This window comes from Bombus terrestris, chromosome 5, assembly GCF_910591885.1.
Source record: "Bombus terrestris chromosome 5, iyBomTerr1.2, whole genome shotgun sequence".
NCBI classification, from domain to species: Eukaryota; Metazoa; Arthropoda; class Insecta; order Hymenoptera; family Apidae; genus Bombus; species Bombus terrestris.
In genome coordinates, this window is record NC_063273.1 from 6,602,571 (window position 1) to 6,614,678 (window position 12,108).

General features: G+C 30.3%; 3 protein-coding genes across 7 annotated transcripts; 2 read left to right on the plus strand and 1 right to left on the minus strand.

Annotated features, from left to right (window-relative positions):
• The first annotated feature begins 38 nt into the window (after positions 1 to 38).
• LOC100643403 (protein enabled homolog) lies at positions 39 to 2,353 on the plus strand. 2 transcript variants are annotated; one of them, XM_048406218.1, is made up of 8 exons: positions 39 to 281; positions 352 to 568; positions 672 to 822; positions 885 to 999; positions 1,076 to 1,147; positions 1,257 to 1,415; positions 1,490 to 1,614; positions 1,684 to 2,353. In XM_048406218.1, the coding sequence occupies exons 1-8, from the start codon at positions 185 to 187 to the stop codon at positions 1,855 to 1,857; spliced, it is 1,110 nt and encodes a 369-aa protein (XP_048262175.1). In that variant the 5' UTR covers positions 39 to 184; the 3' UTR covers positions 1,858 to 2,353. The 2 variants fall into 2 exon arrangements, with proteins under 2 accessions (XP_048262175.1, XP_003395581.1); XM_003395533.4 differs by having other exon boundaries at positions 1,094 to 1,147.
• Positions 2,354 to 2,365: 12 nt separating this feature from the next.
• LOC100646901 (probable ATP-dependent RNA helicase spindle-E) lies at positions 2,366 to 12,089 on the minus strand. Of its 3 annotated transcripts, XM_048406210.1 has the most exons (11): positions 11,956 to 12,089; positions 7,450 to 7,591; positions 7,152 to 7,231; positions 6,794 to 7,091; positions 6,247 to 6,704; positions 5,785 to 6,154; positions 5,552 to 5,718; positions 4,284 to 5,474; positions 3,089 to 4,225; positions 2,677 to 3,011; positions 2,366 to 2,599 (listed from the first exon to the last, which is right to left on the minus strand). In XM_048406210.1, exons 1-11 carry the CDS (start codon positions 12,076 to 12,078, stop codon positions 2,461 to 2,463), a joined length of 4,440 nt encoding a protein of 1,479 aa, XP_048262167.1. In that variant the 5' UTR covers positions 12,079 to 12,089; the 3' UTR covers positions 2,366 to 2,460. The 3 variants fall into 3 exon arrangements, with proteins under 3 accessions (XP_048262167.1, XP_012164035.1, XP_048262168.1); XM_012308645.3 differs by lacking the exon at positions 11,956 to 12,089 and having other exon boundaries at positions 7,152 to 7,350; positions 7,445 to 7,577; XM_048406211.1 differs by lacking the exon at positions 11,956 to 12,089 and having other exon boundaries at positions 7,445 to 7,573.
• LOC100643159 (protein O-mannosyl-transferase 2) lies at positions 7,863 to 11,808 on the plus strand. 2 transcript variants are annotated; one of them, XM_012308646.3, is made up of 15 exons: positions 7,863 to 7,901; positions 8,441 to 8,601; positions 8,679 to 8,762; positions 8,852 to 8,936; positions 9,004 to 9,108; positions 9,181 to 9,289; positions 9,365 to 9,633; positions 9,700 to 9,806; positions 9,875 to 10,067; positions 10,142 to 10,345; positions 10,418 to 10,569; positions 10,648 to 10,736; positions 10,852 to 11,000; positions 11,060 to 11,469; positions 11,541 to 11,808. In XM_012308646.3, the coding sequence occupies exons 2-15, from the start codon at positions 8,486 to 8,488 to the stop codon at positions 11,644 to 11,646; spliced, it is 2,178 nt and encodes a 725-aa protein (XP_012164036.1). In that variant the 5' UTR covers positions 7,863 to 7,901; positions 8,441 to 8,485; the 3' UTR covers positions 11,647 to 11,808. The 2 variants fall into 2 exon arrangements, with proteins under 2 accessions (XP_012164036.1, XP_012164040.1); XM_012308650.3 differs by having other exon boundaries at positions 7,883 to 7,901; positions 8,486 to 8,601.
• Positions 12,090 to 12,108: the final 19 nt, after the last annotated feature.

A 12,108-nucleotide genomic window follows, 5' to 3' on the forward strand; every position in this document is an offset into this window, starting at 1 on the left:
TTTGTGTATACCTCGTTTGATACGAAATCTATCCAATATATAGTCTGTGACCAAACTGTCTATATAATATATAACATATCTATAACGTTATCCATAACGTATACAAAAAATATGTCTTGACAGGTTCATTATCACATAGTAACAAATTTGCATTATTTTAAAATCGAAAAAAAATTAATTAATCATGCCAGCAGTAATCGTCGGTCCTCCTCAACGTAGCGAACAAATGTGGCGAGCATTAAAAGCTCACATTACAAGAGAAAGACAACGGAAGAAACAAGGTAATCTTCTTTTCAGGAAATTGTCATTAGATTTTCACTTTTACTCTAATTTTTTATTTTTAATGTACAGAACAGGAAGCAGATGCAGAAGAAGAACGGTTAAGGAAAGAAAGAGAACGACAACAAAAACAAGATGTAATGACTTTAGGTGAAACTAGAGAACAAATATCAAATCTAGAAAATGAGCTTTCGCAATTAAAAGATGAAAAGCATCAATTATTCTTGCAACTGAAGAAAGTTTTAAATGAAGATGATAATAGAAGACGGCAATTGATCAAAGAAACAAGGTTTATATCATATTTCTTAAAATATATTGGAATCAAACAGTATGAAATGGTACATTGGTTTATATTTAATGATACATCATAATTGATTATTTTTGTTATACAGTGTATGTTCTGAAGTTTTAACAGCAGTGGGGGGATACCCTGGAGCAGGCCCTAGAGTAGTTCATCCACAATTGTTTCTTCCTTTACCAAGAAGCAATAGTCCACTTTACAAAGTAGCTGTAGGTGCACCAACACATACCTTATTACCAACTGTAAGTATATCAAATTTATTTATATGTAAAAAATTAACTTACTTATAGATCTTTTTTTCTAGGGGCCATTAAAGAGGACACATAGTCCATCACCACCTCCAACAGCCTCCCCATATCATGCTGGTTATGGATACAAACCAACACCTTCAATACCAAACTATAATCCTCCACCTTCCAGTAAGTATATAAAAATACAGAAGTAACAATTACAAAAAGAAATATGAAAAAAGAGAAAAGAGAATATTAAACGTAGATGTTTGTGCCTGTATAGAATCTGAGGAAGCAGCTAGGAGATCTGGCGATTCCCGAGCTGTTCTCTGGAACAGTGAGTGAATAAACCTTCTTTAATTTCCATGCTCTTTCTTTACAAAGCCATCAACAACAACGTTCACATTTCTGATCCTCAATTTTGATTATTATGCATTTTCTTACAGAAAACAATCAATACTCCGCCTCCAATTTTTATTCAGCCCCTACTGGTCAAAGTGTTTATAGTTATTCTGCTTCAACATCGCAACCGTCCCGCGAACCTGAACCAACTAAATCGGTATATCTCTCAGGCAATAGAGCAACGTTGTCGACACATCAATCTGGTATATAATTGTCTTTTTATTGATCTAAAATTATACAAATTAATAAAATCCCTACAATACTATTCTTTTATTAGCATATGTTACAAGTTTGCATTCATTGGACCATAAAGGTGCCTATGCAGAAGATAAATTTTATTTAAGGCCAAGTAGTCATGTTACTGTTCATGGTGGGGCTATTCCAATTCAGCAACCTCCACAGGTATCTTTTTATATTTAAGTATTATATTTCCATAATAATGCACCATCTTTACAAAAAATTTGATAACAGGGTGCTAAAACTGGAGGAATTACATCAGGATATCCAGTAAGACCACCGCAACCCCCACCAGCTCCATATCCACCACCACCACCAGGTACATATGTTAGCGCCTCTGGTGCTAATGTTCCTGGACGATTGTTATATACCCAACCTGGAGCTCGTTATATCCAGAGAGAAGTTTAGAGTGTGACTGATCGCAGATACTTTTGAGATAAATTGAGGTAACTGATTGTATTATTTATATGTTTCACGATAATCACCATACAATATTATTGAAAAATGTTTGAAAATGGGTATATTTATCAATTTCATAAAAATATTGTAAAAAGAAGTATTTTATATGTTGTTACCTAAGCGCTGTAGTACGTGTAAAATCAAACTCCTATAGATATCTATAGATATATTGTAGACAGTAGGTGCAACATTTTTATTTGTATATATACTTTATTTTATATTATAATCGATTTTGCAGATTACAATAAAAAATATTCAGTTATACAGCAAATGAATATTAGTCATAATTTTGTAAAATTATAAAAAATAAAGTATAGTTATCACGCTTTCTAAATATAGAATTCAAATGAAAATGCATTGTATTATCGTAACAAAGCATATACGAAACTTAAACATTTGTAACAAAAAATATGTTTTAAATAAAATAAAGTTGATAGAAGTTTAATTCTTCCAATGATATATCTTTAATATGTAGAATACTAAACATTTTATATTTTATAGTTACTTACTAATAATAATAATAATAGTCTGTGTAGTCTGTCATGTTATGGTTCAAAGTTTAATTCCTAATATATCTTCGTTTTGCCTGTGTCTCGCTGTGTACAAATGATTGCGAAGGTCAAATATATCACAAACTGTAATGTTACATAATTTACAAGGAATTTGAGTAATTCCAGTTTTCCTTGGATCTCTGTAATATTAAAAAGGAATAGAAAATAATTGGGAAATATCACTTAAACTTAATAGATGTTCCGCTAATTTACTTACTCAGTTGCCAATACTCGTAAATTTTTTATATGTTCTATAATTTCATGTATTTCATTTGCTTCTTCCAATTCTAATGCATTATGGAGTCTGTATATGCTATTAGTGATCATGGATTGTTTATTAGGCCGAAGCAACAGCTTTTCATTATACAAGTTCCATTTATCAAAATTATTAATTAATTCTGTAGCTTGAATCTTTCTTTCTTTCTCAATTAAGTTAAACAATGCATCTTTTATTCTATTCTGACAGACAATAATTTCTTCCATATTGTTATTGCTATTAAATTGTTGATTAATTTGCATTCCAATATTCATCCAATGACGTAGTCTATTTATCTGATAAACAAATGAGAAAACTAAACAAATATACTTAAACAAGAAAAAATATTTAAAATAATACGAACTGCTCTTACAAATTGTAAATCATCTATAGTAATTTCGGTGTCAAAATAAAGTTCTATATCGTGTTCCGGATAAATACTATTCTTTTTAATAGGATCAAAACCTAATCCACATAATGCGCCAATATAACAGGTTCCAAAATCATTGCGTCGCAATTCCATATAAGGCGTAAAAATCAATACAATTAAGGCAGTTAAACCAGGAATACGCGGCATTAATGTTGTATTATATAATGTTAAATTTTGACCACGTGCACTTTGAGAAATGGATGCTGCTACTAAAAGTCGTTGAGAAGAATCTTCAGGATCGGTGTCCAAAAGAACAGAATTCACCGAATTCATCGCCATTCTCACAGTTTTATCTCTACCAGCCCTAATAAGATGAATTAAATCAATTTCAAGTGGTGAAAATGGACCTCGTAATTTTTCTGATGTGTTGCATTCTGCAACTGCAGGAGGATCTGGATAGATATTGGGCATATCGTCTTGATCATACTGTAACTTTTCATAGTAATAACATTGTTCATCCGACATATCTGATTGTTGCAATCTTAAACTATGATTAAACCGTGACAAATAATTTTCCTCTTTTTTTATTGCAAGTGATTTTTCAAGAAGACACTGATTTACACTAATTTCGTCTTCTTCATTTTTATGGATTAAGTCAATCACAACAACGCTATTGACAACAGAATAAATTTCTCCAAAAAGTAAACCAGGTTTATTAATTAATGTCCAGAATAGATCACATGCAGCCTGTGACCAATCTTCACTGAAATTATGTGCTACAGATGGTCGAATGTTTGCTAATTTACATTCGAACGCTAACGCAGGAATATCAAAAATATCGCTATCATTCTTCAAACGTTTTAAATCGCGCAATCGACATTCATTTGAATAACCATAATCAATAAAAAATAGTCGTACTAATATTTCTGGTAATGATACATGACCTTCCACTACTGCCCGAAGATATGTTTTGCGATTGTTTTCTTCATATGGAGCAAGTACAATTGTGCCAATTTCCGGAGCCATTTTGAATGTTTCAAATTGATGTTGCATTTGTTCAATAGCTGATTCTATTTTATTCAGTCTTTTTATAATTGTAGAATTACGTTGTTGAGCCCAAAAACAACTAGGATTTTTAATCTGAAAATTTAAGTTATAGATTAACTTTGTATTTTGTAATTTGGTTAGAAATACGTACGTTTTGTATAATTAGAGGAATGCGAGTTATTCGTAAACCCGGTAATTCAGGTTTAATTTTGTCCTTTAACACACTTTTAGGAGTAAAATAGAATTTTTGCTTTAAATTCATCTCATTTGCTCGTTGCAAAGCCATATCTTCATGTAAAATTGGTATCTCTATGGGGATATTGCAATGTCTCATTCTGATTGCTTTATAAATAAATGGAGATATTCCCCTTGATACATCTTTATGTTGTTTTTCAGACATTCCTTGAATGAACTGAACGTAAACGCGAGAAGAATTGTCAAAAGATACATGTATTTTTCCAGTAGACATCTTCAAATTCTCCTTGAAGATATTCTGAATTCTGCGGGCATATAATAGTCCAGGTTGTTTCAAAGGCCAACCTTGTAAATATACTGTCCTCAAGGGATCTAAACCACCTAGTAATTTTATTCCATCATGTTCATTCAATTTACTTTCTGATGCTGATACATTATTGATAAAGTAATTCGGATAAAATGCACCAGCAATTACGATTTTTAAAATAAATGGCCGTTCTGCTTCTGTCCAAACAACTTTATTAACACCGGCACTTTCTTGTATACCTAATTTTTCTAATCTACGCGTTAATTCTGTTACCAGCGCTTTAACTTCGCGCAACACTCTGATTTGTACAAAATTTCTCATTGCCCACTTTCTTTCTTCTGCGTCACTATTTAATCGACGATTAACTTTTTCGGCAATCCATACCTTATATACATTCATGAAAGTTACACAGTCACTGCAAGAATTAGCTGCCCAATTAAGTCTGACATTGAAGGCTAACAGTTTTTGTTGAAATGGATTATTAAGCATATCTTTTACAGACAAAGCAGCTGCGATAATTATTGTATCTTTTAAAACACTAAAAACGTGACCTAACATAATTAATTTCGATACATGGATATTTAGTGGTAGATTAGCCATAACTCGACCCAGATCTGTTAATTCTCCATCAAAAGGTTGTATTTCATTGATCTTATTTAGCAATGCTCCTGTTTCCTTTAATAATAGTATCGTGTTTTCTAAATTTCTAAGATCAGGTGGATCAAGAGAAAGTGCTAAAATAGCTTTAGGTTCTCCCATGTTTAACAACTTTGATTTGAGAACTAGATTTTCTAATGGAGCTCGTAATATTTCAGGTGATACTTCTTGAGGCAAAACATTCTATAAATTTTATAAAGTTTGAAACATTTTATATTAACATTATTACGTATTTAAAAAAGTTTTTTGACAGAAATTACCTCATAAAATGTTTGTGGTACTAATCTATATACTCTACCATCCATTACTCGACCTGTGCGACCTGCTCTTTGTTCGCAATTTGCTTTACTTGCCCATTTTAACTCTAAGCACGAAAAATTCGTATGTTGATCCGTAATAAGATGTTTTATTAAACAGAAATCAATTACTGAAAAAAATACAAAGTTAAATATTGCTTTATATACAAACTTTCTTTTATTGTAATTTAACACACCATATTTTACGTCAGGAACAGTAATACTGCTTTCAGCAATATTTGTAGATAAGATAAGACGACGATAGCCATGGGGTGGTTTTTGAAAAATCCTCTGTTGTTCTTCACTTGTAATTGAGGAATGTAATATCACTATATCCCACTTACTCTGTTCATGTTTTGGTAAACACAACAAATTATTAATTTCCTCAATCTCATTAATTCCTGGTAAAAATATGAGAATCACATGTCTTTCATAAAGATTTGTTTCTGAATCATACTTTGCATCATCAGCTTTCATGTCTACATCATCAAGAACTTTTATAAGATTAACACAAAATTCCAACATTTTATTTGTAATACATGGTTTGGTAGCAGAAACTTCAGGTATCTGTAACAAAGTAGAAATATAATGCAATAAATACATCCAAATACATTAAATTTTAAATATTTTCATTTCAAATAGTAACATGAAATATTTACCGGTCCTAATGTAACCATTTGACAAAGATAATAGATACCAACATTAAAAAATGTTTTCTTTGGAATGTCAATAATAGGGGCAGGAACAAGTTTATTTCCCACAGGTGAAGAAAAATATTTAGCAAATCTTTCTACATCAAATGTAGCAGACATCAAAATAACTTTTACTGAACGTGAATTTGTATATAATAGCTTTCGAACAACAAGGAGAAGAAAATCCATATCTTCATTTCTTTCATGAACTTCATCAAGTATGACATGTGTGTAATCCAACATGTTTTTGCTATTTACCAATTTATGTAAAAGTACCCCAGCAGTGCAATATGTTAGGCGTGTATCTTTACTTGTGTGGTTTATCAGACCTACTTGATATCCAATAAGGGTACCTATTGGCCACTGTCTTTCTTGGCTGACACGTTTTGCAATGCTTATAGCAGCAATTCTTCTAGGCTGCGTAACTATGAAATAAAATTATATATATTGTAAGAATTATATTTAAGTATCTATTTAAGAGTTCAACTAAATTATTGCAAGTACATAAAATTACCTATAATATTACAATGAAGTTTTTTTTTATAGCAGGAATCTAAAATAAATTGTGGTACTTGTGTAGTTTTGCCGCAACCAGTTGGCCCTTGAATTACTACAACTGAATTAGTTTCAATCATAGATACTATCTGATCTCTTTTACTATTAACTACTAAATTAGGATTTGCATGATAAACAAACTGATATGTTTTGTAAATGTTTAATGTTTGTTCATTTTGCATATCTTCCGTGACATATGTACCTACTGATACATTTTCAAAATTGCATTTATCATTTGTATTATGATAACTTGCAGCCTAAAAATATATTGAGTTAAATAAAATTCCTAATAATGTTCAAATTACAAATTACTATACCCGCAAAAGTTCTTCTTCTTCTTTTTGTACATATTCTGCTATATAATCTGTCCCTTTCTCTTCCCTTTGAGAATTTGTATCTGGCAAAAATACATTCTTAGATGGTAATCGTTTTTTCCGGCTCGTTGGACCAGGTAATATCACCGGTCCTTTATAAAAATTAGATAAATTATATGTATTCATCTTATATAAAAGATACCTAAAACAGTAAATATTTATATTTATTTTTAATTAATCTATACAAATACAATCCATATAACTGTTAAAATATATCTTGTGCTTCATTTTAATACCTTACAGTTTACACGCTTTTCGGTAACCTTTAACAATGCCCTATTTTTTCCCTTAGTCAATAAATGTGCCCCAACAACTAGTTCGTAGTTCGTAAACATTAGCGTAATACATATCATAATACCACAGGCGAGATGATATAAGATACTCTGTAACAATAACATATCAGTGGGTATAAGTCTGGATAATGATAATACACAAGTAAATCAGGACTGATGAATTATTATTGTTTTAGTATAACAATCGAAATATTGTTATATTTTTCATCTATCAAATGTACGTAAATTTGATGTGATTTTAAGATATATTCATTCTTTTAACTTTCGTAAATTAATAATAAAATAGAAGGATAGGGGTTCGGATTTTTATTCCTACGTCCCTATAAAACATAACGGTCCTTTTTCAGATGTTCTTGGAGAACTGGAAGTTTGACAAGTAGATAATTAGGTGTATATTAAGGTATGTAATATAACTCAAGTATTTTACGTTCTCAAAATAATTCTTTATAATTATATATTAATTAATATATTATACAGAAAATTATTATAACGTTTTTATCCCGTTAATAAGCGCATTTATCTTAAGTAATAAAATAAATACAGTCCTGCCGTGATAACTGACTGCGGGTCGGGTACGGTTTATTGACTTAATAAAGAAGGATTTATGTCAGGAATTTTGCCTTAATAATCTCAGTTAATGAATATGAAAATCTAATACTCAATTCAAAATACCAAGATTCTAATGTTTTAATACGTTTGTCAGGATTTAAAATGAGTAAGATTAAAAAGTCTACATATTAATAACACTGAAGCTCATTTACAAAAGTTGATCACTCGGAAAAAGTAGCGGGGGTAACAGTGATCAATTAGCAAAGTAAAATTGTAAACTAAATTTAAACATCAATTATAGATTATTGCAGTTATTATATTAGTTATAAATAAGTTTTTTTACACATTTTTTTACAGTTAACTGTTTTTCATTTTCTATCTGCCAAATAGTGTTTGCAGCCTATCTCCAATTTACAAACCGTTGTGTTAATGTAGATGATATCTGATAATATGAAGAATACAAACAATTACTCTCAATGTGGACACAAAACAAAAAATATACATTTACATAAAATGTCTGGAACTATAGAAAAAGAAGGGACAATGGACTTGTACGTAGCTTTATATTATAATTTGTTTAAAAGTTTATAACATATTTTTTTCTAATTTTTTAAATATATTCATACAGGAATTGGTGGCTTTTATTTGGGATCATTGTAATACTTACAGCAGGGACAAGATTTTACAAAGTTACAGAACCACAGCATGTTTGGTAAGAACTTAGAGAAGAACATTAATAAATTATATTTATGTCTGACTTATGGGATATATCTGACATATGGGAAATATTGGATATTTTAGTTGGGATGAAACTCATTTTGGTAAAATGGGAAGCTGGTACATAAACAGAACATTTTTTTTTGATGTTCATCCACCTCTTGGGAAAGTAAGTGGCATATGTGTGAGTTTTTATTTATGCTAATGTATTAAAACTCTATATTATTATCTTTTAGATGTTAATAGCATTATCTGGATATGTAACTGGATATGATGGAACATTTCCCTTTGAAAAACCAGGAGATAAGTTTGAAAATGTTAAATATGTTGGTATGAGAATTGTAAGTGCATTTTAATATTTATTATATTGAAATATTGGGAAATACTTTATAAATATGTTCTATATGTTCCAGTTTTGTACATTTTTAGGTGCAACGATAGTTCCTCTATCATATCTCATTGTATGGGATTTAACAAAATCTATTCAAGCAGCTGCATTTTCTGCACTATTTATTTTATTTGGTATACATATTATATTTATGATACTTTTTTCATATGATAAAATAAGTATATTGCTAAATAATTCATGTGTTTCAGATGTGGGATTATTGACATTAAATCAATACATTTTGTTGGATCCTATATTATTATGTTTTATGATGTGTGCAACTTGGGGAATGGCTCATACAGGTTCTCTTCGTGATGAGTCATTTACATGGAAATGGTGGGGTTGGTTATCATTCACAGGAATTTCTCTTGCTTGTACAATTAGTGTAAAATTTGTTGGTTTGTTTGTTGTTTTATTAGTTGGACTTAATACTGCTTTTGAATTATGGAGAGAATTAGGAGACCTCACAAAATCTATGGTAAGCTTCTTATATGTATCAATCATTTAAAGTTAAGAAATCAATTTCACTCCTACACCTTTACAGATAAACGTAGGGAAACATTTGTTAGCTCGGTGCATTTGTCTCATCTTTATCCCGATATTATTATACATGTTGTTCTTTTACATTCATCTTACTGTATTAAATAAAAGGTAAACGATATATTTGTTGTATATCTACACGTTTTTAATGGATATACTAATAATTTGAAATATTTCAGTGGAAGTGGAGATGGATTTTATAGTTCTGAGTTTCAATCCTTATTAGAAGGAAATTCTTTATACAATGCAACAATGCCACGACAGTTAGCTTATGGAGCTACAATCACATTGAAAAATCATAGAACTGGTGGAGGATATTTACATTCTCATTGGCACCTTTATCCAGAAGGCGTAGGAGCTAGACAACAACAAGTACTAATCTTGTTACTTTATACACATATTGCGACAATACATTTTGATAAAATATTAATACATTTTTCCATCAGATTACAACTTATTCGCATAAAGATGATAATAATTTATGGTTAGTAAAAAAATTTGATACTGACGATATATCGTCGGAGCCAGAACTAGTAAAACATGGTGATCTTATACGCTTAGAACATGTTATTACCCATCGAAATTTGCATTCGCATAAAGAGATTGCTCCTGTTTCTAAGAAACACTATCAAGTTACGGGATATGGCGAAGTAAGTTTATCTTTTTATAATCTTAATTATTATTACTTTTAATTATACAATTATTTTTATTTTTATTCTTAGAATGGTACTGGTGATGCTAACGATATATGGAAGGTTTTAATAGGAAACGGCAAAGATGGCGATGTAGTTGAAACTGTAACAAGTAAATTAAAATTTGTACATTATTTACACCATTGCGTTTTAACATGCAGCGGTAAAACATTGCCAAAGTGGTTAGTTATGAAATTCTATATGTTTTCGAATGAAGAAGGAAAATTGAGAAACGTTCTATGGAAATTATAATTTTTTAGGGCGTATAACCAACAAGAAGTCTCCTGTAATCCAAACATGAGAGACAAGAATGCATTGTGGAACATTGAAGACAATAATTATGCGAAATGTTAGTGTCCAATAATTTTAAATATATATAATTAATTATATATATATTATATAAATAAATTATATAAATAATAATATATATATAATATTTTGGTAATTAATAATCTTTTTTACAGTACCAAATGTCAGTTTTCAAGTATATGCACCTGGATTCTTAGATAGGTTTCTAGAGTCACATGCAGTAATGTTGCAAGGAAATTCTGACTTGAAAATTAAGGAAGGGGAAGTGTCATCGCGTCCTTGGCAGTGGCCTATTAATTACAGGGTAGGTTACATTGTTACAAGTAACGGGGGAAATATAATTAAGTCATAAATATATTGCAGGGTCAATTTTTTTCTGGAAACAGTTTGAGGATATATTTACTAGGTAATCCAATCATATGGTGGAGCAATATTGTATTTTTAATACTTTTTATCATACTATACGTCCATGCTTGCGTGAGACAACAACGCGATTGCGTAGAAACTCCTGCTGTCCTTAAACAAAGGGATAAAATATTAAATGCAGGAAAATGGCTTTTTATTGGTTGGCTCTTGCATTATGTACCATTCTGGGCAATGAGTAGAGTTTTATACTTCCATCATTATTTCCCAGCTCTGTTGTACAGTTCAATGTTAACTGGAACCACTTTAAATTATATTATCGAAAATTTACTTATTTTATTTCCAAATAAAGTTGGAAATGTTATATATCATACAATAGTGGGGATTGTTGTTTCAAGTAGCATATACAGGTTAGTACAATGCAATTGAATAACGAATATTTAATGGAGCAATTATATATTATTTATTCATATTATTATAGCTTCTACTTGTTTTCTCCATTGGCTTATGGAATGGTTGGTCCCTCTTCACTAGACTCTGACAGTCCAATGCATTCTTTAAGATGGATGGATACTTGGGAATTTTAATAAAGACTGTTTAAAAGTGTTCTAATATTTTTAAATTCACGAAAGAGTAATATAAAATGGTAAAATCAATACTTATATTAACAAAATATGAGAAATATATGACTTGTACATATCAATAAATTTTTATACGTATATATATGAATATAAAAAATGCCTTATAAAGCTTGTTTAATTTTTCCTCTCAATTTTTATGTTTCTAAATATTTTTTTATTAAAGAATAACTACATCCCAATAAAACGATTTTATAAAAGGAAAGATATTACGCTATTATAAAAAAAAAAAAAAAGGAATGCTGTATAAACACCCACGATGTCTGGCTGCTTTAAAAGATTTGGAGTGAGCGTGGTTCGCTCAGCTGATCGACCCGCGTGCTGGAGTTGCGCCGTTGCCCGTCCCAATTCTCTATTAAGCGTCCGATTAAGGGGAATCATGGTTCACTGAGAATTCTCTCTTTATCTTTG